Source organism: Oncorhynchus tshawytscha, linkage group LG28, assembly GCF_018296145.1.
Source record: "Oncorhynchus tshawytscha isolate Ot180627B linkage group LG28, Otsh_v2.0, whole genome shotgun sequence".
NCBI lineage: Eukaryota > Metazoa > Chordata > Actinopteri > Salmoniformes > Salmonidae > Oncorhynchus > Oncorhynchus tshawytscha.
Genome location: NC_056456.1, coordinates 2830642 through 2855757, shown reverse-complemented (window position 1 = coordinate 2855757; position 25116 = coordinate 2830642). Strand labels below are relative to the sequence as shown.

The following is a 25116-nucleotide window of genomic DNA, read 5'->3' as shown; positions in this document are numbered from 1 at the left end:
CAAGGACTCCAGTCAGCCGAGTCACCATCTGGAAAGCGGACTAACAGGCTCCGAGACATCTTCTGCCACCAGGCCGTCAGACCACTGAACACCCTAGTTCTTCCTGCAGACCTGCACCTCAGAGATTCTCTGCACTCACTACCCACCCATCCAATCCTTACACACACACATACAAGCACACACATACACACACACACACAGCTGCAGTTCTATCATATGCTATTAATTCCACTGCATGACCAAGTCCCTTTATTTCTGTGAACAGACCATTATTACTATGCATATAATGTCTCTTACTGCTTCTGAATTGTTCCATGTCACTTCAACAAGCCATGACGCCCACCGTCTCAGATCGTTCTGAAATCATTTCTGTTGTCAGAAACAGATGAGATCAGCATTCCTGAAACGTTATTTTGTTGAAATATAATTTGATCTCGGATAAAATAAATGAATTGACTGTACCCAAAATGGCAATTTTAAGTGATAGGATTCAGATAATATTCAATTAATATAGTACCCAACATCCAATTTGTACCAAATTTCTTCCTACCAGTGCCAATGAGTAAGACATGAGTAATAATTGTTTTGGGTGAAAAGCCCTCCACACCCCAATCCCACCCTAACAACGAGAATACAGTATCAGTTTTTTACGATTTTAAAACAATCTTGAGATGGTGGATGTCTAGATTCTCTTTCTTGTGCTTTTTGACGTGGAATGACCATTATTTCTTGTTGACTCTGTAATTATTATATTGTATTGATGAATGTACTGTATTGTTGAGGGAGCATAAGCATTTCGCTGCGCCTTTCATACCCGCTGCAAACTATGTATATCATTTTGTGCGCCTGTCTGCCTATGTGTCTGTTTCTCAAGTTGGTGAGGCCTCATATTTCACCACTTAAGACTCCACACAACAGGTTGTCTTGAGAACAACAGACACTACCTACCCTCATATTTCACCACTTAAGACTCCACACAACAGGTTGTCTTGAGAACAACAGACACTACCTACCCTCATATTTCACCACTTAAGATTCCACACAACAGGTCGTCTTGAGAACAACAGACACTAAAAAACTAAACCGTAACTAAATGTTAAGTAAAACAACAATCACAAAAACGTTTGATGACCAAACAAGTACAGTAGATGGAAGACTGGCAAACCAGCCATTACTCTGAGGCAGTGCTATACAGAGAGACATCCCATCTGTCCTGAAAGGTCAGCCAGTGTAGAGGAACAAGAGGATTCCCAATCAATAGAAACTCATTATCCGCCTTCAGAGAGAAATCACCACTCGCAACTCCCTGCCTGGCCACGATGCAGCGAACCACAAGTTAATTAGGGATGACAATGATGCCATTGTGGTTTGATCCAGAAAGACATTACAAAGCTACTTATTATCATCACATAGTCTGTGCCTATAGCTGTTCTATTTTTAGCACAAAGAACTGTTTATGGTGTGCTATTGATGGTGATTTACATAATGTTTGCTAATTTATTCAAAATAAAAAACTGAAATATCAATTTACATAAGTATTCAGACCATTTACTCAGTACTTTTTTGAAGCACCTTTGGCAGCGATTACAGCCTCGAGTCTTCTTGGGTATGATGCTACAAGCTTGGCACATCTGTATTTTGGGAGTTTCTCCCATTCTTCTCTGCAGATCCTCTCAAGCTCTGTAAGGTTGGATGGGGAGTGTCGCTGCACAGATATTTTCAGGTCTCTCCAGAGATGTTCGATCGGGTTCAAGTCCGGGCTCTGGCTAGGCCACTCATGGACATTCAGACACTTGTCCTGAAGCCACTCCTGCGTTGTCTTGGTTGTGTGCTGTCATGACTGTCCTGATCAGGTCAGGTTACAGGAGACCACAACCCTACAGATTATCTCTCAACCGCAACAGAGGAGGAGAGATCTAGTGGTCTGAAGATGTGGGGGTTTAATGACCCCTCACGCCCCTGGTAAATCTCAGGCCACAGACAAATTCCTTTGTCCTGTTACTATGGAGAACCAGCCTCAGAACATTAAACACGAAATAAAGGGACTTTGGAACAATGGTTTCCGTCAGCCACAATGGTGGTCATGACGATAGATGAGGTTACGGGATTCTTCCATCGAAAGAGAGGCGGACCAAAACGCAGCGTGGTTGAAGTTCATGGTTTTTTTTATAAGAAAAACTATACATGAACAAACTACAAAAACAAGAAACGTGTAAACCCGAAACAGTCCTAACTGGTGCAAAACACAGAGACAGGAGACAATCACCCACGAAATACCCAAAGAATATGGCTGCCTAAATATGGTTCCCAATCAGAGACAACGAAAAACACCTGCCTCTGATTGAGAACCACTCTAGGCAACCATAGACTTTCCTAGACAACTCTACTAAACGCAACCCCATAAATCTAATAAACCCCTAGACAAGAAAAGACACATAAATCACCAATGTCACACCCTGGCCTGACCAAAATAATAAAGAAAACACAAAATACTAAGGCCAGGGCGTGACAAATGGAATATGAAAATGTATGTCATTTTTGTTTTGTTATTAAAGGTTAATAGATGACGTTATTACGAAAACATTGTAACATGAAGAGTTTTCATAGTATATGTTTGATGTTTATACATTGTACGTTGTGTGGAAAATGTCCAAATCAAAGGGAATGTTTTGGTAAAGATGAAATGTGAAGTTAAAATTGGATTTGAGAAAAACCTAGACCTTGCTCTTAACTTGGTACACCCAGAGAATTGCCCTAAAGGCGGTTACACCCACTTCTGACCCAAGGGTATAAAACCTGTGAGTAAAGAATTTACAGATAAGACTACGTGACCCAAGCTGCAGCCAAGGTCTAAAAAGTAAACGAACCCAGAACGCAACACAAGTTTGAAGACAAAGAAATGTTTTTCTACCCAAGCTACGGATGAGTAGCTGTGTCTAAGCGGGTGAATTCAAGCCGGACCCCCTAGCATCCAATCCCAGGGAATCGTGGTATCTAAACGGTTTCATCCCTATGCTGTGAGCTCTGAGCTACAGAGCTGTCTGTCCTCAGAAGACCCCTTCCAGAGCAAGGGTGAGGGAACAGACTCCTAAGCCAAAAGGACGCTGACATCATGAGGACGACCAGAAAGGTGCACCGGGCAAGTGCGTCATCAAACAGCCTGAATGGTCCCCTGAACGGTCCACGCAGAGAATCCTCGGAGATCTTCCCCACGTAATTACATCATTATATTCTGACCCATAAGAACGGCAGTTTGGGGCAAGGCTAGGGTTAGAATAGCATAGCTGACAAATTCACCCAAATGTATATTTCTCTTGTGTACTTCCTTTTTTCTCTCTCTTTGAAATCCCCATTTTGGGTAACACTGGGGTGGAAGTGTAGCCTAGTGGTTAGAGCATTGGACTAGTAACCGAAAGGTTGCAAGTTCAAATCCCCAAGCTGACAAGGTACAAAATCTGCCGTTCTGCCCTTGAACAGGCAGTTAACCCCCTAGGCCGTCATTGAAAATAAGAATTTGTTCTTAACTGACTTGCCTAGTAAAATAAAGGTAAAAAAAATAAAATAAAAAAATAGTGTGTTGGCCTGTTAAACTAAGTTCTAATCAATAGCCTATAATGTGTTCTTTTCTATGTGTATCTTTTATCATCAATTTAGCTTTCTAGTGAATAAATATTCAACTAAGATTGGTGTGGTACGAACTCATTGGTGAGACCCGGGTCCGTGCAGATTCATGGACTATATGACGTTCAGAACGAGATTGTAGAGGTAACTGGTCAATTAGCGGCTGTTGTGAAATCTATATTCTGATATTGTTTGAGTTAATTTGGGAAATAGAAACTCAATAAAAACTATTTTTCCCATGGTGCCCCAGGTTAATGAGTTGAATAATTTCTTGATTCAGTTATTCACACAATTAGAAACTTTTAATCATTCGATGAACAACAGTCGTCACATTAACTAATACAACGTCACGACAGTGCTTAGGGTTGTTGTCTTGTTGGAAGGTGAACCTTTGCCCCAGTCTGAGGTCCTGAGCGATCTGGATCAGGTTTTCATCAAGGATCTCTCTGTACTTTGCTCCGTTCATCAATGCCTTGTTCCTGACAAGTCTCCCAATACCTGCCAATGAAAAACATCCACAAAGCATGATGATGCCACCACCATGCTTTACTGTAGTGATGGTGCCAGGTTTCCTCCAGACTTGACGCTTGGCATTCAGGCCAAAGAGTTGATTCCTGGTTTTATCAGACCAGAGAATCTTGTTTCTCATGGTCTGAGAGTCTTTAGGTGCCTTTTGATAAACTCCAAGCGGCCTGTCATGTGCCTTTTACTGAGGAGTGGCTTCTGTCTGGTCACTCTACCATAAAGGCCTGATTGTGGGGTGCTGCAGAGATGGTTGTCCTTCTGGAAGGTTCTCCTTTCTCCACAGAGGAACTCTAGAGATCTGTCAGAGTGACCATCAGGTTCTTGGTCACCTCCCTGACTAAGACCCTTCTCCTCTGATTGCTCTGTTTGGCCAGGTGGCCATCTCTAGGAAGAGTCTTGATGGTTCCAAACTTCTTCCATTTAAGAATGATGGAGGCCACTGTGTTCTTGGGGACCTTCAATGCCGCAGACATTTTTTATACCCTTCCCCAGATCTGTGCCTCGACACATTCCTGTCTCTGAAAAAACCTAAGTTACTGTGAGGGCCTGTATGGTCAGAGGTTTTTCCTGACCACACATGACCTAGCCTAAGCAGGAAAATCTCTGGGCCTTTACAGAGAGAACCCTTATAGTTGTGCCTTGGTTTTCATAGATCACTCCACTCCAACCCCTGAGCACTCCTCCTCCCTCCCCTTTCTACGGGCCAGATCAAACTAATCAAAACAGAGCGAGGAGGTGTGCCTGTCCTGACCCAACACAGGAAGTGTTTGGGGCATTCAGAAATAGTGCTGAGTAGAGTAAGGCTGTTCCAGTGGTCTTCAGGGACTCTTTAGGAAGGCTGTTGACAGCTTTATACACGTCTTAACAATTTCCTTTACCACTTATCTCTAATGAGGAAAAAAGGTCAGAGCAGGGGGAGAAACAGGTGTGTTACTCCGAGCAGGGGCGTGGGAGTGTGTGAGTGTGTTGTGTGTACATTTCTGTCTATGTGCATACGGGGAGGAAAGTACTGTGTTGTCATAGTATTTCATAAATGTGTGATTAGTATGTTGTATGTATGGCAGTAGGGGAGAGTATAGGGATACTGTTATCCACGTCGGCACCAACAATGTTAGGATGAACAAGTCAGACGTCACCAAGAGCAACATAGCTTCAGCGTGTAAATCAGCTAGAAAGATGTGTCGGCGTCGAGTAATTGTCTCTGGCCCCCTCCCAGTTAGGGGGAGTGATGAGCTCTACAGCAGACTCAATCGCTTGTTTGATACCTGTTTTCTGCCCCTCCCAAAATATATAATTTTTAGATAATTGGCCCTCTTTCTGGGACTCACCCACAAACAGGACCAAGCCTGGCCTGTTGAGGAGTGACGGACCATCCTAGCTGGAGGGGTGCTCTCATCTTATCTACCAACATAGACAGGGCTCTAACTAGCTCCACAATGAGATAGGGTGCAGGCCAGGAACCAGGCTTTTAGCCAACCTGCCAGCTTAGTGGAGTCTGCCACTAGCACAGTCAGTGGAGTCAGCTCAGCTATCCCCATTGAGACTGTGTCTGTGCCTCGATCGAGGTTGGGCAAAACTAAACATGGCGGTGTTCGCCTTAGCAATCTCACTGGAATAAAGACCTCCTCCATTCCTGTCATGATTGAAAGAGATTGTGATATCTCACATCTCAAAATAGGGCTACTTAATGTTAGATCCCTCACTTCCAAGGCAGTTATAGTCAATGAACTAATCACTGATCATAATCTTGATGTGATTGGCCGGACTGAACATGGCTTACACCTGATGAATTTACTGTGTTAAATGAGGCCTCTCCTCCTGGTTACACTGGTGACCATATCCCCCGCGCATCCCGCAAAGGCATAGGTGCTGCTAACATTGCTGATAGCAAATTTCAATTTACAAAAAAAAATGACTGCGTTTTCATCTTTTGAGCTTCTAGTCGTGAAATTTATGCAGCCTACTCAATCACTTTTTATAGCAACTGTTTACAGGTCTCCTGGGCCATATACAGCGTTCCTCCCTGAGTTCCTATCGGACCTTGTAGTCATGGCAGATAATATTAACATTTTTGGTGACATTAATATTCACATGGAAAAGTCCACAGACCCACTCCAAAAGGCTTTTGGATCCATCATCGACTCAGTGGGTTTTGTCCAACATGTCTCTGGACCTACTCACTGCCACAGTCATACTCTGGACCTAGTTTTGCCCTGTGGAATAAATGTTGTAGATGTTTTTCCTCATAATCCTGGACTATTAGACCACCATTTTGTTACATTTGCAATCGCAACAAATCATTTGCTCAGACCCCAACCAAGGATCATCAAAAGCTGTGCTATAAATTCTCGGACAACCCAAAGATTCCTAGATGCCCTTACAGACTCCCTCCACCTACCCAAGGATGTCAGAGTACAAAAATCGGTTAACCACCTAACTGAGTAACTAAATTTAATCCTCAAGAGAGGATGGCTTTCACTTCAGCAGTGATAAATTCATGAATTTCTTTGATGAAAAGATCATGATCATTTGAAAGCAAATTACGGACTCCTCTTTAAATCTGTGTATTTCTCCAAAGCTCAGTTGTCCTGGGTCTGCACAACTCTGCCAGGAACTAGGATCAAGGGAGACACACAAGTTTCTTAATACTATATCTCTTGACACATTGATGAAAATAATCATGGCCTCTAAACCTTCAAGCTGCATACTGGCCACTATTCCAATTAAACTACTGAAAGAGCTGCTTCCTGCTTCCATGGTTTATGTGGTCCCAGCGATCCGCAGCTATAGGAAGATCAAAATGTTGCTCCGGTAATATGGTATGTTTAGAATGGTCCACAACATGGTTTATGCGGTCCCAGCGATCCGCGGCTATAGGAAGATCAAAATGTTGCTCCGGTAATATGGTATGTTTAGAATGGTCCACAACATGGTTTATGCGGTCCCAGCGATCCGCGGCTATAGGAAGATCAAAATGTTGCTCCGGTAATATGGTATGTTTAGAATGGTCCACAACATGGTTTATGTGGTCCCAGCGATCCGCGGCTATAGGAAGATCAAAATGTTGCTCCGGTAATATGGTATGTTTAGAATGGTCCACGACATAGTTTATGCGGTCCCAGCGATCCGCGGCTATAGGAAGATCAAAATGTTGCTTCGGTAATATGGGTCAGATCTTTTGTCCACAACATGGTTTATGTGGTCCCAGCGATCCGCGGCTATAGGAAGATCAAAATGTTGCTCCGGTAATATGGTATGTTTAGAATGGTCCACAACATGGTTTATGCGGTCCCAGCGATCCGCGGCTATAGGAAGATCAAAATGTTGCTCCGGTAATATGGTATGTTTAGAATGGTCCACAACATGGTTTATGTGGTCCCAGCGATCCGCGGCTATAGGAAGATTAAAATGTTGCTCCGGTAATATGGTATGTTTAGAATGGTCCACAACATGGTTTATGTGGTCCCAGCGATCCGCGGCTATAGGAAGATCAAAATGTTGCGCCGGTAATATGGGTCAGATCTTTTGTCCACAACATGGTTTATGTGGTCCCAGCGATCCGCGGCTATAGGAAGATCAAAATGTTGCTCCGGTAATATGGGTCTTTCGTCCTGGTCTAGAACCAAGCCTCACTCGCCGTAGTGCAACCACGACGCTAATGGATCTGCACTCACTTGTTTCACTGAGGCACTCGCCGTAGTAATGGTGCAACCACGACGCTAATGGATCTGCACTCACTTGTTTCACTGAGGCACTCGCCGTAGTAATGGTGCAACCACGACGCTAATGGATCTGCACTCACTTGTTTCACTGAGGCACTCGCCATAGTAATGATGCAACCACGACGCTAATGGATCTGCACTCACTTGTTTCACTGAGGCACTCAGAAACAACGGTTCAGCCAAGCCATATCATTACAGCAACAAACAAAAAATGTCATAGTCACACAGCAAAATATTTCATTGCACTTTAGAGCCCTGCTTCAAGGTCTTCAGAAGAGGAGGAAGGAAGTGGGGGAGGGGGAGAGGAAGAGGGGTGGGAAGTAAAAAGGTCAAGGAGGAGAAGAGGACAGGTAGCTAGTTGTGAATGGCCAGAGGTGTCTTCTTGACTTAGAGAAAACCTCTTCTCTCCTTTCCAATCCAGTGAGGTGTTAGCTTTCAACAGGATCAACGAGGATCAAGTCTTGCTGAGGAGAAAGGAAAAGCCTCAGAAGTCTTCAATGTCACACAAACACACACACAAACCAGCCTAGCTCATATGAAAGACATTGATCTAAAAATGTACATATAGACATTGGTGAGTCATTCATGAGGTAAATAGAAACAAGTAGAAGTTCTCAGGTGAAAAGGGCCCTAAAAACAGACCACATCATCTCTCTCTGTCTGCGTGCATGTGTTTGTGTGTACACATGTGCACACATGTATGTGTGTCACATTCCTGCCCTGGGGTGACAGTTACCAACAGCCCTGAAGCCCCCCGTCACGTCGGAAGCAGAGAGCATTCTGGGAGGAGAGAGACAGATCTTCAGGAATCTCACAGCCAGCCAAGTAGATACCCCTGGGACATCGGGGGACAGATAGCAATGAGAGGAGTGAAGCACCCTGGGAGAGTGGAGAGAGTGCTGCTGGATGATGGGTGATGATAATTTTATATTTCCATCATTCACACTCTGAGAGGAACTCTTTCCCACACAGCAATGGAGCTTTCTGGACTCCTGCTTAACTCAACAGTCTTGAGATTAGGCAATATATGAGAGAAGAAATGGAGAAGCATATTGTTTGGGACAAAGACATGGGTATGGGTCCCATTGTAACTGAACTACAACAGTTATCTATTTATACTGTACATGGATTGAGGTTGTGAATTGAAGGGTTTACATCACAATTACTTGAACCGCGTTGTCATCTACATTTTACACAACAGTGTCATCAACGCTAGCCAAGTAGAAAGTCAAGTAGCAATCATTGCTACAAAACTGTGTGATAAAAGTGCTCAGTTGCTCACAGCGATTGAGCAACCAGTTAATGGGAATAGGCAAGAGCCCAAGCACGATGACACATAGGATAACCAATCAATCTCAAGTGCCGAGAGGTAACTGTGACCTGATAGGACCTGGATGACATCACCATGGCCCCCTTGTGAGCTCTGACCACTATTCTGACCACGTCAATAGTCTAGAAATGGAATCATAGTTCTAACCACAGAATGGGAATTTATTCCACAAATTCTATGGTTCTCACAGACAACCCAGCATAATGTTGCAGGATCATCACACACTACCAACACAGTATTGTCTGTGTGAAAGAATGGTCTGGGCTGGACTGGCTGGCTGAGTAGACAAGAAATTAGTTCAGGAAAGAAATCCCACGTGGTAATCTAGCTGGTCATTAGGAGAGGAAGAGACCCAATCATGATATGGTCTCAATGGGTCAAAAGACCAATTAGTGGAACACATTTCCGAATATACACAAAAATATATCTTACACAGCCTGGAGGTGTGTTGGGTCATTGTCCCGCTGAAAACAAATGATAGTCCACAAAAAGCCCAAACCAGATGAGATGGCGTATCGCTGCAGAATGCTGTGGTAGCCATGCTGGTTAAATGTGCATTGAATTCTAAATTAATCAAAGACAGTGACACCAGCAATGCACCCCCACACCATCACACCTCCTCCTCCATGCGTTACGGTGGGAAATACACATGCAGAGATCATCCGTCCACCCACACCGATATGGCAGTTGGAACCAAACAAACATATTTCTAATGTCCTTTGCTTGTGTTTCTTGGCCCAAGCAAGTCTCTTCTTCTTATTGGTGTTCTTTAGTAGTGGTTTCTTTGCAGCAATTCAACCACGAAGGCCTGATTCACACAGTCTCCTCTGAACAGTTGATGTTGAGATGTGTCTGTTACTTGAACAGCCATTTCTGAGGCTGGTAACTCTAATGAACTTATCCTCTGCAGCAGAGGTAACTCTAGGTCTACCATTCCTGTGGCGGTCTTCATGAGAGCCAGTTTCATCATAGCACTTGATTGTTTTTCCGACTGCACTTGAAGAAACTTTCAAAGTTATTGAAATGTTCCATATTTGACAGAGCATGTCTTAAAGTAATGATGGACTGTCATTTCTCTTTGCTAATTTGAGCTCTTCTTGCCACAATATGAATTTGGTCATTTACCAAATAGGGCTATCTTCTGAATACCACCCCTAACTTGTAACAACACAAATGCATTAAGAAGGAAAGAAATTCCACAAATGTAACTTTTAAGAAGGCACACCTGTTAATTGAAATGCATTGCAGGTGACCTCATGAAGCTGGTTGAGAGAACGCCAATATTTGTATTTGAAGAATCTCATATAAAATATATTTGGATTATTTAACACTGTTTTGCTTACTACATGATTCAATATGTGTTATTTCATAGTTTTGATGTCTTCACTATTATTCTACAATGTAGAACAGATCCCTCTGAACAGCGTGTGGTACACCTGAAGTATCTATATTAACGAACACTCCAACACTAAAACTAAGGACATTGTGACCTCTGGTGAACAACCAGAGACTTACATCGAACCCCTCCCGATAGACAGATGGTTTCAACAGAGAGACGACAGAAAACGACATCTACGCGTAAATATACTTAGCATTTCTAATCCGAATGAGCAGTTGTTAGGGTGTTAAGTGTTCTGGTTACGGTGAGCGTAGTTTCCAAATGGATGTACGATACATTGACTCTCTGTCTCTCCCTCTCCTTACCTACCCCTTCTTTTCCATTGTGCAACAAAACTGTCATGCTATTTTTTTGTCCACTAGGACCTATTTTCATTGCAGTACGTTAGTAATCGACAACCTATACCATGTGTGTGTGTGTGTTTATGTATTTTTTATTTAGTTAGTTAGTAAATAAATGATTAAGCCAATTTCTGTATTGCTGATTAATCAGATAGGTTAGGGTTCATTCTGATATCCAATAATTATGTGACGTTCAGAATGAGACTGATGAGGTAATAATTAATAATGGACTGTTATTGATGTAAGAGATATTTATATATCTTTAGAGTTTAAGTCGCGAGATAGTTACTCGGTAAACAACTTTTCCCGTGGTGCCCCAAATTCCTAATGAGATAATTGTTACATGATTAATTTAATAACAATTAAACATAGTCGGTAATTATTTGATAAATAACAGTCATCACATTAATGATAGTCAACCAAGGAGGACAGCAGCATCTAGATTGTCTGCACAGATTCTGTCAGACCTGGGGCCCTGACAGTGAATCTCAGTAAGACAAATATAATGGTGTTCCAAAATAGGTCCAGTTGACAGGACCACAAATACAAACTCCATTTAGACACTGTTGCCCTAGAGAACACAAAAAACAATACCTAACTCGGCCTAAACATCAGCACCACGGGTAATTTCCACAAAGCTATGAACGATCTGAGAGACAAGGCAAGAAGGACCTCCTAATCTACGCCATCAAAAGGAACATAGAATTCCAATTAGGATCTGTCAAAAAAATACTTGAATCAATTATAGAACCCATTGTGTTCACCAACCAATAATTCACAAAAAGTGACAAACACCAAATTATGACTACAAAAATGTTGTCTGTGTACAATGTAAAACACCAAATAATGCATGCAGAACAGAATTAAGATTAGGGCTGATCCCATTTAGTCAACTGGTCGATTGTTTGGTTGATAGGCTGTTGGTCGAGTGGATTGAGTGGATTGATCCACTGTGGAGGCCGTGGGGATGGCACAGTCCATCGGTCTAAGACGTGCTATTAAAATTGTATATGGTTATACTATGTAAGAACAATGGTGCAACACAAATAAAAATAATATTATTTTAGAACAAATGCACTTTCTCCCACGTTGGATAGCGGTCGCTGTCTACAGTTCTGAAACACATCAGTGAGCTGGTAAATTGGGGCCTTTTCTTAGACCATGTTGCTATGTGCATAATAGTAAAGTTAACCAGCATATTGGAGTTGAGAACAATGTGGCGGAGGCAGCAATGGAGTTAGGAGAGGAGAAAACAGCCCTTGACTTAATTGTCTAAGAAAAGTGAGGAGAGAAGCAAGGCCAACTTAATTACGTCTGTAATCAATAGTCTAAATGTTAAATGTGCCTAGCTTTAAAAATCATCCATATCTACAGAAATGAGATCCTGCTTCTGTTGCCTGTTTGAGTGTTTGTTTTATAGCCTACTGATTCAGTTAGCATCAAGCCTCACGCAACAATTTCACAAATGCTTCTATTTTTAATATTTTCCATATTGTAATAAAGGCTGTCCACTTCTATTTTTAATCATTTCCAAACTGTAATAAAGGCTGTCCACTTCTATTTATAATATTTTCCATACTGTAATAAAGGCTGTCCACTTCTATTTATAATATTTTCCATACTGTAATAAAGGCTATCCACTTCTATTTTTAATATTTTCCATACTGTAATGAAGGCTGTCCACTTCTATTTTTAATCTTTTCCATACTGTAATAAAGGCTGTCCACTTCTATTTTTAATCTTTTCCATACTGTAATAAAGGCTTCTATTTATAATATTTTTCCTACTGTAATAAAGGCTGTCCACTTCTATTTATAATATTTTCCCTACTGTAATAAAAGCTGTCCACTTCTATTTATAATCTTTTCCCTACTGTAATAAAAGCTGTCCACTTCTATTTTTAATCTTTTCCATACTGTAATAAAGGCTGTCCACTTCTATTTATAATCTTTTCCATACTGTAATAAAGGCTGTCCACTTCTATTTTTAATCTTTTCCATACTGTAATAAAGGCTGTCCACTTCTATTTTTAATCTTTTCCATACTGTAATAAAGGCTGTCCACTTCTATTTGTAATCTTTTCCATGCTGTAATAAAGGCTGTCCACTTCTATTTTTAATATTTTCCATGCTGTAATAAAGGCTGTCCACTTCTATTTTTAATATTTTCCAAACTGTAATAAAGGCTGTCCACTTCTATTTATAATATTTTCCATACTGTAATAAAGGCTGTCCACTTCTATTTATAATATTTTCCATACTGTAATAAAGGCTGTCCACTTCTATTTATAATATTTTCCATACTGTAATAAAGGCTGTCCACTTCTATTTATAATCTTTTCCCTACTGTAATAAAGGCTGTCCACTTCTATTTTTAATCTTTTCCATACTGTAATAAAGGCTTCTATTTATAATATTTTCCATACTGTAATAAAGGCTGTCCACTTCTATTTTTAATCTTTTCCATACTGTAATAAAGGCTTCTATTTATAATATTTTTCCTACTGTAATAAAGGCTGCCCACTTCTATTTTTAATATTTTCCATACTGTAATAGGCTGTCCACTTCTATTTATAATATTTTCCATACTGTAATAAAGGCTGTCCACTTCTATTTATAATATTTTCCATACTGTAATAAAGGCTGTCCACTTCTATTTTTAATATTTTCCATACTGTAATAAAGGCTGTCCACTTCTATTTTTAATCTTTTCCATACTGTAATAAAGGCTGTCCACTTCTATTTATAATCTTTCCATACTGTAATAAAGGCTTCTATTTTAATCTTTTCCATACTGCAATAAAGGCTGTCCACTTCTATTTATAATCTTTTCCATACTGTAATAAAGGATGTCCATTTCTATTTTTAATCTTTCCATACTGTAATAAAGGCTTCTATTTTAATATGTTCCCTACTGTAATAAAGACTGTCCACTTCTATTTAGAATCTTTTCCCTACTGTAATAAAGGCTGTCCACTTCTATTTATAATATTTTCCATACTGTAGTAAAGGCTGTCCACTTCTGTTTTTAATCTTTTACCTACTGTAATAAAGGCTGTCCACTTCTATTTTTAATATTTTTCCTACTGTAATAAAGGCTGTCCACTTCTATTTTTAATATTTTTCCTACTGTAATAAAGGCTGTCCACTTCTATTTATAATATTTTCCATACTGTAATAAAGGCTTATATTTATAATATTTTCCATACTGTAATAAAGGCTGTCCACTTCTATTTATAATATTTTCCATACTGTAATAAAGGCTGTCCACTTCTATTTATAATATTTTCCATACTGTAATAAAGGCTTCTATTTTAATATTTTCCATACTGTAATAAAGGCTGTCCACTTCTATTTATAATATTTTCCATACTGTAATAAAGGCTGTCCACTTCTATTTATAATATTTTCCATACTGTAATAAAGGCTGTCCACTTCTATTTTTAATCTTTTCCATACTGTAATAAAGGCTGTCCACTTCTATTTTTAATCTTTTCCATACTGTAATAAAGGCTGTCCACTTCTATTTATAATCTTTTCCATACTGTAATAAAGGCTGTCCATAATATTTTCCATACTGTAATAAAGGCTGTTTCTATTTAAATATTTTCCATATTTTCCCTACTGTTTTTAATAAAATAAAGGCTGTCCACTTCTATTTTAATATTTTCCATACTGTAATAAAGGCTGTCCACTTCTATTTTTAATCTTTCCATACTGTAATAAAGGCTGTCCACTTCTTCCAATCTTTTCCTACTGTAATAAAGGCTGTATTTTCCCTACTGTAATAAAGGCTTATATTTTAATCTTTTCCATACTGTAATAAAGGCTGTCCACTTCTATTTATAATATTTTCCATACTGTAATAAAGGCTGTCCACTTCTATTTTTAATCTTTCCCCTACTGTAATAAAGGCTTCTATTTTAATATTTTCCAAACTGTAATAAAGGCTGTCCACTTCTGTTTTTAATCTTTTCCATGCTGTAATAAAGGCTGTCCACTTCTATTTTTAATCTTTCCCCTACTGTAATAAAGGCTTCTATTTTAATCTTTTCCATACTGTAATAAAGGCTGTCCACTTCTATTTTTAATCTTTCCCTACTGTAATAAAGGCTGTCCACTTCTATTTTTAATCTTTCCCTACTGTAATAAAGGCTGTCCACTTCTATTTTTAATCTTTTCCATGCTGTAATAAAGGCTGTCCACTTCTATTTTTAATATTTTCCATGCTGTAATAAAGGCTGTCCACTTCTATTTTAATCTTTTCCATAAAGGCAGTCCACTCTTTCCCATATGTCCACTTCTATTTTAATATTTTCCCCTATTTTAATATTTTCTACTGTAATAAAGGCTGTCCACTTCTATTTATAATCTTTTCCATTGTAATCCACTTCTATAATAAAGGCTGTCCACTTATTTATTTTTTCCAATAAAGGCTTTCCATTTTAATACTGTAATAAAAAGGCTGTCCACTTCTATTTATAATATTTTCCATACTGTAATAAAGGCTGTCCACTTCTATTTTTAATCTTTTCCATACTGTAATAAAGGCTGTCCACTTCTATTTTTAATCTTTTCCATACTGTAATAAAGGCTGTCCACTTCTATTTTTAATCTTTTCCATGCTGTAATAAAGGCTGTCCACTTCTATTTGTAATCTTTTCCATGCTGTAATAAAGGCTGTCCACTTCTATTTTTAATCTTTTCCATGCTGTAATAAAGGCTGTCCACTTCTATTTTTAATCTTTTCCATGCTGTAATAAAGGCTGTCCACTTCTATTTTAATCTTTTCCCTACTGTAATAAAGGCTTCTATTTTAATCTTTTCCATACTGTAATAAAGGCTGTCCACTTCTATTTTTAATCTTTTCCATGCTGTAATAAAGGCTGTCCACTTCTATTTATAATATTTTACCTACTGTAATAAAGGCTGTCCACTTCTATTTTTAATATTTTCCCTACTGTAATAAAGGCTGTCCACTTCTATTTATAATATTTTACCTACTGTAATAAAGGCTGTCCACTTCTATTTTTAATCTTTTCCCTACTGTAATAAAGGCTGTCTGTTACGGTTTTCTTCTATCTCCTCCTCTGACGAAGAGGTGTAGCAAGGATCGGACCAAAATGCAGCGTGATTGTTATTCATGATTTTTAATGAAGAAAACTATACATGAATAAACTAACAAAAACAATAAATGTGAGAAAACCTAAACAGCCTATCTGGTGACAACAAACACAAAGACAGAAACAATCACCCACGAAACACTCAAAGAATATGGCTGCCTAAATATGGTTCCCAATCAGAAACAACGATAATCACCTGCCTCTGATTGAGAACCGCCTCAGGCAACCATAGACTTTGCTAGAAAACCCCACTAAGCCACAATCCCAAAACCTACGAAAAACCTACGAAAAACCCCAATACAAAAACACACCACAAAATAAACCCATGTCACACCCTGGCCTGACCAAATAAATAAAGAAAACACAAAATACTAAGACCAGGGCGTGACACTGTCCACTTTTTTTCATTGGACCAGCCTCTCTGGTATTCTTTATCATTCATTTAGTGTTGTTTACACTGTTCCAAATTGTCAGAAAAAAATCATATTCATAATAACAATAATAACCCTTGTTTTTACTTATCTCCTTATTATTATTATCATGATCATCATTATTTGTCACGCCCTGACCTGAGTATTCTTTGTTTTCTTTATTGTTTTGGTTAGGTCAGGGTGTGACATGGGTGATGTTTGTGTTTTTTGTACTGTCTAGGGGTTTTGTAGGTTTTTGGGGTTGTTTACTATCTAGGTGTTTATATATGTCTATGGTTGCCTAGATTGGTTCTCAATTAGAGGCAGGTGTTTATCGTTGTCTCTGATTGGGAACCATATTTAGGCAGCCATCTTCTTTGGGTATTTCGTGGGTTATTGTCTATGTCTATGTCTAGTTGCCTGTGTTTGCACTAGTATTATTGTAGCTTCACGTTCAGTTTGTTGTTTTTGTATAGTTTGTTAAGTGTTCTTCATTAAATATAAAAAGTATGTATTCTAATCACGCTGCGCTTTGGTCTCCTCCGTACGACGAACGTGACATTATTATAATAAGTAATATCATTAGTAGGCTTATTATAGCAGCCTTGTTTAACCACCATTGAGCTGTAGAGCGCATCCAGTTTAGTCTTAATACTGTATCTTATGTCTATATTTCAAAACTTAGAGTATATAGGCTACTGTATCAATCAATTATTTATACGTTAATGTCATCACACAGCATACGAGTCATTCATGATGCAATCAAGCATGTTCGTTTTAAAATAAAATAACAAAGCGATCACTGATAATTAGCGTAAACAATTTACCAGGCCTAAACCGTTCCATTTCGGAAATTGCATTTTAGTCTTTGCTTTACAAAAAAATCCAAAAATGTTAGTCTCTCTGGCACACTTATAATTTATCTAGTGTTGTTTACATTCTTCCAAATGGAATATTATATTTATATTGCATGATGTCATATTGGCATATTATGCGTGTTTGGCACGCATAATATGCACACAGTGCTTGCTCCATACCATATTTTTCTTGATCTCCAGTATTTTCCACAACTAGTCACATTTAGTCGACACCTCTGACTTCCCCTTTACCTCCTGAGCTAACAGTAAACATTCCCCCATTTTGAGTTTGTCACGTCTTCTGCATACATTATGTCACATGTTACGTTGTTCAGAGTTTGATATAACCAATTTATTGATGTGATTATGATATGCTAAATATAGGTCAGGCCCTATTGTTCACGTGCACGTGATGCTTACATGTATCATGTAAAAAGAGAGCAAGGGTTGAAGGAATAGGGAATGCTTAACCTAAACAAATTAGAGATTTTGGTAACATAACTTGTCAATCAGAAATGGCTGTAATTATGTTGCAGCTTCAGCAACACGGACAGCGTGTGATGCAGCACAAAATCACTCGCTGTCTTTTTTTTAACAGAGCACAGCAACTCAGAGCCAGGCCCAGCACAATCAAATCAATTACATGACACGTATGCATTGAGTCATTTGTGTATCTTAATTATTTCATCAAATAGTTCGCTTTAAAAAAAATCAGACAAGCTCAGAACATACAGTGGGGCAAAAAAGTATTTAGTCAGCCACCAATTGTGCAAGTTCTCCCACTTAAAAAAGATGAGGCCTGTAATTTTCATCATAGGTACACTTCAACTATGACGGCTGGTGTGTTTACTGGTGTGTTTACGGACATATTCAATCAATCCCTATCCCAGTCTGCTGTTCCCACATGCTTCAAGAGGGCCACCATTGTTCCTGTTCCCAAGAAAGCTAAGGTAACTGAGCTAAACGACTACCACTCACTTCCGTCATCATGAAGTGCTTTGAGAGACTAGTCAAGGACTAGTCTAGGTCTAGGTCTGCACAACGCATCACCGGGGGCAAACTACCTGCCCTCCAGGACACCTACGCCACCCGATGTCACAGGAAGGCCATAAAGATCATCAAGGACAACAACCACCCGAGCCACTGCCTGTTCACCCCGCTATCATCCAGAAGGTGAGGTCAGTACAGGTGCATCAAAGCTGGGACCGAGAGACTGAAAAACAGCTTCTATCTCAAGGCCATCAGACTGTTAAACAGACACCACTAACATTGAGTGGCTGCTGCCAACACACTGACTCAACTCCAGCCACTTTAATAATGGGAATTGATGTAAAATATATCACTAGCACTTTAAACAATGCTACTTAATATAATGTTTACATACCCTAAATTATTGATCTAATATGTATACACTGTACTCTATATCATCTACTGCATCTTTATGTAATACATGTATCACTAGCCACTTTAAACTATGCCACTTTGTTTACATACTCATCTCATATGTATATACTGTACTCGATACCATCTACTGCATCTTGCCTATGCCGCTCTGTACCATCACTCATTCATATATCTTTATGTACATGTTCTTTATCCCTTTACACGTGTGTGTATAAGGTAGTAGTTTTGGAATTGTTAGTTAGATTACTCGTTGGTTATTACTGCATTGTCGGAACTAGAAGCACAAGCATTTCGCTACACTCGCATTAACATCTGCTAACCATGTGTATGTGACAAATAAAATTTGATTTGATTTGATTTGATTACTCGCATTAACATCTGCTAACCATGTCTATGTGACAAATACAATTTGATTTGATTTGACAAAAGAGAAAAAATCCAGAAAATCACATTGTAGGATTTTTAATGTATTTATTTGCAAATTATGGTGGAAAATATGTATTTGGTCACAAGCAAGATTTCTGGCTCTCACAGACCTGTAACCTCTTCTTTAAGAGGCTCCTCTGTCCTCCACTCGTTACCTGTATTAATGGCACCTGTTTGAACGTGTTATCAGTATAAAAGACACCTGTCCACAACCTCAAACAGTCACACTCCAAACTCCACTATGGCCAAGACCAAAGAGCTGTCAAAGGACACCAGAAACAAAATTGTAGACCTGCACCAGGTTGGGAAGACTGAATCTGCAATAGGTAAGCAGCTTGGTTTTAAGAAATCAACTGTGGGAGCAATTATTAGGAAATGGAAGACATACAAGACAACTGATAATCTCCTTCGATCTGGGGCTCCACGCAAGAGCTCACCCCGTGGGGTCAAAATAATCACAAGAACGGTGAGCAAAAATCCCAGAACCACACGGGGGGACCTAGTGAATGACCTGCAGAGAGCTGGGACCAAAGTAACAAAGCCTACCATCAGTAACACACTACGCCGCCAGGGACTCAAATCCTGCAGTGCCAGATGTGTCCCCCTGCTTAAGCCAGTACATGTCCAGGCCCGTCTGAAGTTTGCTAGAGAGCATTTGGATGATCCAGAAGAAGATTGGGAGAATGTCATATGGTCAGATGAAACCAAAATATAACTTTTTGGTAAAAACTCAACTCGTCGTGTTTGGAGGACAAAGAATGCTGAGTTGCATCCAAAGAACACCATACCTACTGTGAAGCATGGGGGTGGAAACATCATGCTTTGGGCTGTTTTTCTGCAAAGGGACCAGGACAACTGATCCGTGTAAAGGAAAGAATGAATGGGGCCATGTATCGTGAGATTTTGAGTGAAAACCTCCTTCCATCAACAAGGGCATTGAAGATGAAACGTGGCTGGGTCTTTCAGCATGACAATGATCCCAAACACACCGCCCGGGCAACGAAGGAGTGGCTTTGTAAGAAACATTTCAAGGTCCTGGAGTGGCCTAGCCAGTCTCCAGATCTCAACCCCATAGAAAATCTTTGGAGGGAGTTGAAAGTTCGTGTTGCCTAGCAACAGCCCCAAAACATCACTGCTCTAGAGGAGATCTGCATGGAGGAATGGGCCAAAATACCAGCAACAGTTTGAAAACCTTATGAAGACTTACAGAAAACATTTGACCTCTGTCATTGTGTCACGAGTCCGACCGAGGGTGTTTCCCCTTCCCGGGCGGGTGGCACTCGGCGGTCGTCGTCACCGGCCTATTAGCTGCCTCTGATTGTTTTTCCTCCCCCTCCTTGTATGTTTAGTGGTAGCACCTGTTCATGTTTAATGAGTTTGTCTTTATTAGACAGCCGGCCCGCCTGGTTGTTGTGCGGGATTATTTCAATGTAACCTTCGGCTCTGTTGTAGAGGTACGTGTATGTGCCTGGTCGTGATTTTTTCCATTGTACATTTTGATTCCCTGTGGTTGGGAACGTAACTTTTGTGAGCACCCTGTGGTGCGTTGGTGTAATTAAAAGACGCACAGCATTGAACTCTGTCTCCTGCATTTGACTCCACACCCACGACACCCGGAGCATTACACATTGCCAACAAAGGGTATATAACAAAGTATTGAAATAAACTTTTGTTGTTGACCAAATACTTATTTTCCACCATAATTTGCAAATAAATTCATTAAAAATCCTACAACGTGATTCTCCTGGATTTTTTTTTTCTGTCATAGTTGAAGTGTACCTATGATGAAAATTACAGGCCTGTCATCTTTTTAAGTGGGAGAAGTTGCACAATTGGTGGCTGACTAAATACTTTTTTGCCTCCCTGTAGTTGATTTGACTAAAACACATATGATGTGTCTATATATGGAAAAATACACTTTTAGCCTTGCCATTGAGAAAGGCCTCCGTAAGGCAGACCTGGCTCTCAAGAGAAGACAGGCAATGTGCTCAATGCCCACAAAATGAGGTGGAAACTGAGCTGCACTTCCTAACCTCCTGCCAAATGTATGAACATATTAGAGACACCCTCAGATTACACAGACTCAAAGAATTAGAAAACAAAACCAATTTTGATAAAATCACATATCTATTGGGTGAAATACCACACTGTGCCATCACAGCAGCAAGATGTGTGACCTGTTGCCACAAGAAAAGGGCAACCAGTGATTTGCACATTGTTATAACACTATACATAGCCATAATATAACATTTGAAATGTATCTATTCTTTTGAAACTTTTGTGAGTGTAATGTTTACTGTTCATTTCTGATTGTTTATTTAACTTTTGTTTATAATCTATTTCACTTGCTTTGGCAATGTAAACATGTTTCCCATACCAATAACGCCTTTTGAATTGATTTGAATTGAGAGAGACAGCGAGATGACAACATTCAGAATGGGGAGGGGGCACTAACAACAAGTTCACAGCTACTCTGTGTAAAATGTCACGTCTCACACTCCACTGATCACAACCAGGTAACAACCTCTTTCCAGCAGCTTTCAACTTGCTGATGCCCTTTTGCATTGTGGATCACAGGTTCCCATGGTGCTTCTGGGACAGATGGCCTACAAAACTATCATGTTTATTTATTTTCACTGAGGTAGGATCACACACAGTAACTCACTGTGTGAATGTGGTTTGATGGATGTACTCTGATCTGCCACACATGAATGACTTTAGCTGAGAAGACACAATGGTGCTGGTGTTGCACAAAACACCAATAGGCCACTGTGTCAATGGTCACCGCACACAAACATTGGATCGCAGTACACACCTGTAGGCTACAGTAAAATAAGCAGAGGTGTGTGAACATGTCTTTGTAAAAGTGTCATGTAATTGAACCTGGTGGCTGCCCACTATAGGACTAGGAGAACCACATACTGTAGCTTGTGGTTCAAGGCGTGCAGTGCAGAATGCTCACACCGCAGCTTGTGGTTCAAGGCGTGCAGTGCAGAATGCTCACACCGCTCTTCCGTCTTGCCATATGTCCCTCATAAATCGCAGAGTAGCCTATCCTCGTGTAACGGACAGGGTGAACGAACAAAACAGCGTGCTACAGGTGTAGGTTAGTTTGGGCACATAACACTTGACGCAAATAGTTGTATGTATCTATAAGTTAGCATTATAACTAGACTGACACATTCACACACGAAAGCACCGGTAGTAAAATTTCCCCAGTGTTCCAAGAAAAATGACAAAAATGATTCCAAAGAAATGTGTGTTTCACCCAAAACCGATTTCCAATTTCTAAACAAACAGAAGAAACAGGGCAAATGACACTTATCGTATTAGGCTACAGAGGGAACGGGCCACCACTCACCAGCTGAATCGAGCAGAGAAAGATGAGCGTGCATCGGCCGCTGCAGCACCCCATTGTGCCAAAAACAAAATATCACTCGAGAAACGGCAAGGAAATGTCCGTAGAACGGTCTACACTGGGTCACTGGATATACGGATACCTTTAAATACAAGGAAATGTCCGTAGAACGGTCTACACTGGGTCACTGGATATACGGATACCTTTAAATACAAGGAAATGTCCGTAGAACGGTCTACACTGGGTCACTGGATATACGGATACCTTTAAATACAAGGAATGGCTTCAAGCTCGGTCCACTTTGAAAACTGCGTAGGTACGCTGCAGGCTCCGGCACCCCATGCCTTTTATGTCCCCCAATAATTGCTTTGTGTATGAAAGGGTGGCTTGGGTTGATTCTACCGCTAGCTTTCGAGTTGAGTAGTTGGATTTCATGCCGGTGCGTGTGCATGTGTGTGTGTGTGTAGAGTATAAAAAGGGGGAGGTGGAAGGGGCTAGTCGAGGGCGTCAACAAACTAACGGTGCCCTGTGGCACTAAACTGTGTTCTCACCTGGTCCCTTTTCCAGAGTTTAAAACACCATTTTCAATCATTGGAACTATTTTCATAACCTGTTGAACTGAGTACACAATTATGCCAAATATGTAGGATATTTTTTAATATAACCTACTACTTAACATTTGAAAAGCGGGATATTTTGCTTGAACCTTTTAAGGATTTATTTACCAAAATTATAAATTCTGGTATGGGTCAAACCTAAAAGTACAGTATTAGCAGTGTCAGCTACTGAATTGCACCTCTCTTGTGAGAGCAACTGAGAGATGAGACCAAAACCTTGATGACGGAACTTCGGCGCCACACGCTGGTCATTTGACACAATTACACACTCAGCAACAGCGCTGTGAACGCCTTCCATCATCTTCTTGTATTTCTTCTGATGAGCGCTAAGAAAATATTAGCCTATTGTGCCTTGTCTTATTCATCTTATTCTGTATTGTAAAGAAACTGCTGACTATTTACCAAATGTGTATAGGGTTAAACTCGTGTGGGTTGATAAACAACTGACAAGTCACCCCACCCGAAAGGTAAATGCAATCAAATGCGTCATAAAATATTCAGTGATGAATGAAGCTATATACATCCACTAGTAGAAGACTAAGTGGTAATAGACTGTATGACAATAGGCTCCATAGACTGTAAGACTCCATCAGTGGTGTAAAGTACTTAAGAAAAATACTTTAAAGTAGTTTTGAGGGGTAGCTGTACTTTACTTTACTAATTTATATTGTTGACAACTTTTACTTTTACTTCACTACATTCCTAAAGAAAATTATTTACATTTTGCTCCATACATTTTCCTTGACAGCCAAAAGTACTCATTACATTTATAATTCTTAGCAAAGACGGGAAAGTGGTCCAATTCACAAACTTATCAGGACAACACCCCTGGTCATCCCTACTGCCTCTGATCTGGAGGACTCACGAAACACATGCTTTGTTTATAAATGATGAGTTTTGGTGTGTGCCCCAAGGCTTTCCGTTATTAAAATATATATATACATCCCCATCTAGTTTGGTTAATATAAGGAATTTGAAAGTATTTGTCTTTTTACTTTTGATACTTAAGTGTATTTTAGCAATTACATGTACTTTTGATACTTAAGTGTATTTTAGCAATTACATGTACTTTTGATACTTAAGTGTATTTTAGCAATTACATGTACTTTTGATTCTTAAGTGTATTTTAGCAATTACATGTACTTTTGATTCTTAAGTATATTTAAAACCAACTACTTTTACTCAATAAATATTTTACTGGGTGACTTTCACATTGACTTGAGTCATTTTCTATTAAGGTATCTTTACTTTTAATCAAATATGACAATTGGGTATTTTTCCTCCCTGGGCTCTATATACACTGTATAGAGAAGAGAGTGAGAAGAGAAGTGACAGAAAGCAACATCTCTGTATATTTCAATTTGGGTTAATGAGTGAAATATTTTCACATACAGTGCATTCAGAAAGTATTCAGACCCCTTGACTTTTCCACATTTTGTTATGTTACAGCCTTATTCTAAAATTGATTCAATTGTTGTTTTTCCTCATCAATCTACAACCAATACCCCATAATTACAAAGCAAACACAGGTTTTTTGAATTTTTGCTTATATATCAAAAACATCTAAACTTAAATATTACATTTACATAAGTATTCAGACCCTTTACTCTGTACTTTGTTGCAGCACCTTTGGCAGCGATTACAGCCTCGAGTCTTCTTGGGTATGACGCTACAACTTCGTCATCAAGGCAAATGTTGGCTACTTTGAAGAATCCCAAGATAAAATATATTTTGATTTGTTCAACACTTCTTTGGTTACTACACGATTCCATATGTGTTATTTCATAGTTTTGATGTCTTCAATATTATTCTACCATGTAGAAAAAAGTCAAAATAAAGAAAAACCCTTACTCTAAAATGATTTTATTAATTTTAGAGTAAGGCTTTAACGTAACAAAATGTGGGGAAAAATCAAGGGGTCTGAATACTTTCCACTGTAGGTGCAGTTAATGTTACTGACCATAAAAATACTGCATAATTAGAG

The 25116-nt window shown here is 39.5% G+C and overlaps 1 protein-coding gene across 5 annotated transcripts in view; it reads right to left on the bottom strand.

Annotated features, from left to right (window-relative positions):
- Positions 1-22979, bottom strand: part of LOC112226512 (sodium/potassium-transporting ATPase subunit beta-1-interacting protein 3-like) — a 171698-nt gene extending 148719 nt beyond the window's left edge. For 4 of the 5 annotated variants that reach the window (XR_006080181.1, XM_024390865.2, XM_024390867.2 and 1 more), the window contains exon 1: positions 22519-22979. Coding sequence is in view for 4 of the 5 variants with exons in the window: in XM_024390865.2 (XP_024246633.2) it covers positions 22519-22572 (54 nt within the window). In the remaining variant the exon portion in view is untranslated. The remainder of the gene's footprint in view (positions 1-22518) is intronic. The other variant, XM_024390866.2, reaches the window with a different exon arrangement.
- Between the last annotated feature and the right edge of the window lie 2137 nt (positions 22980-25116).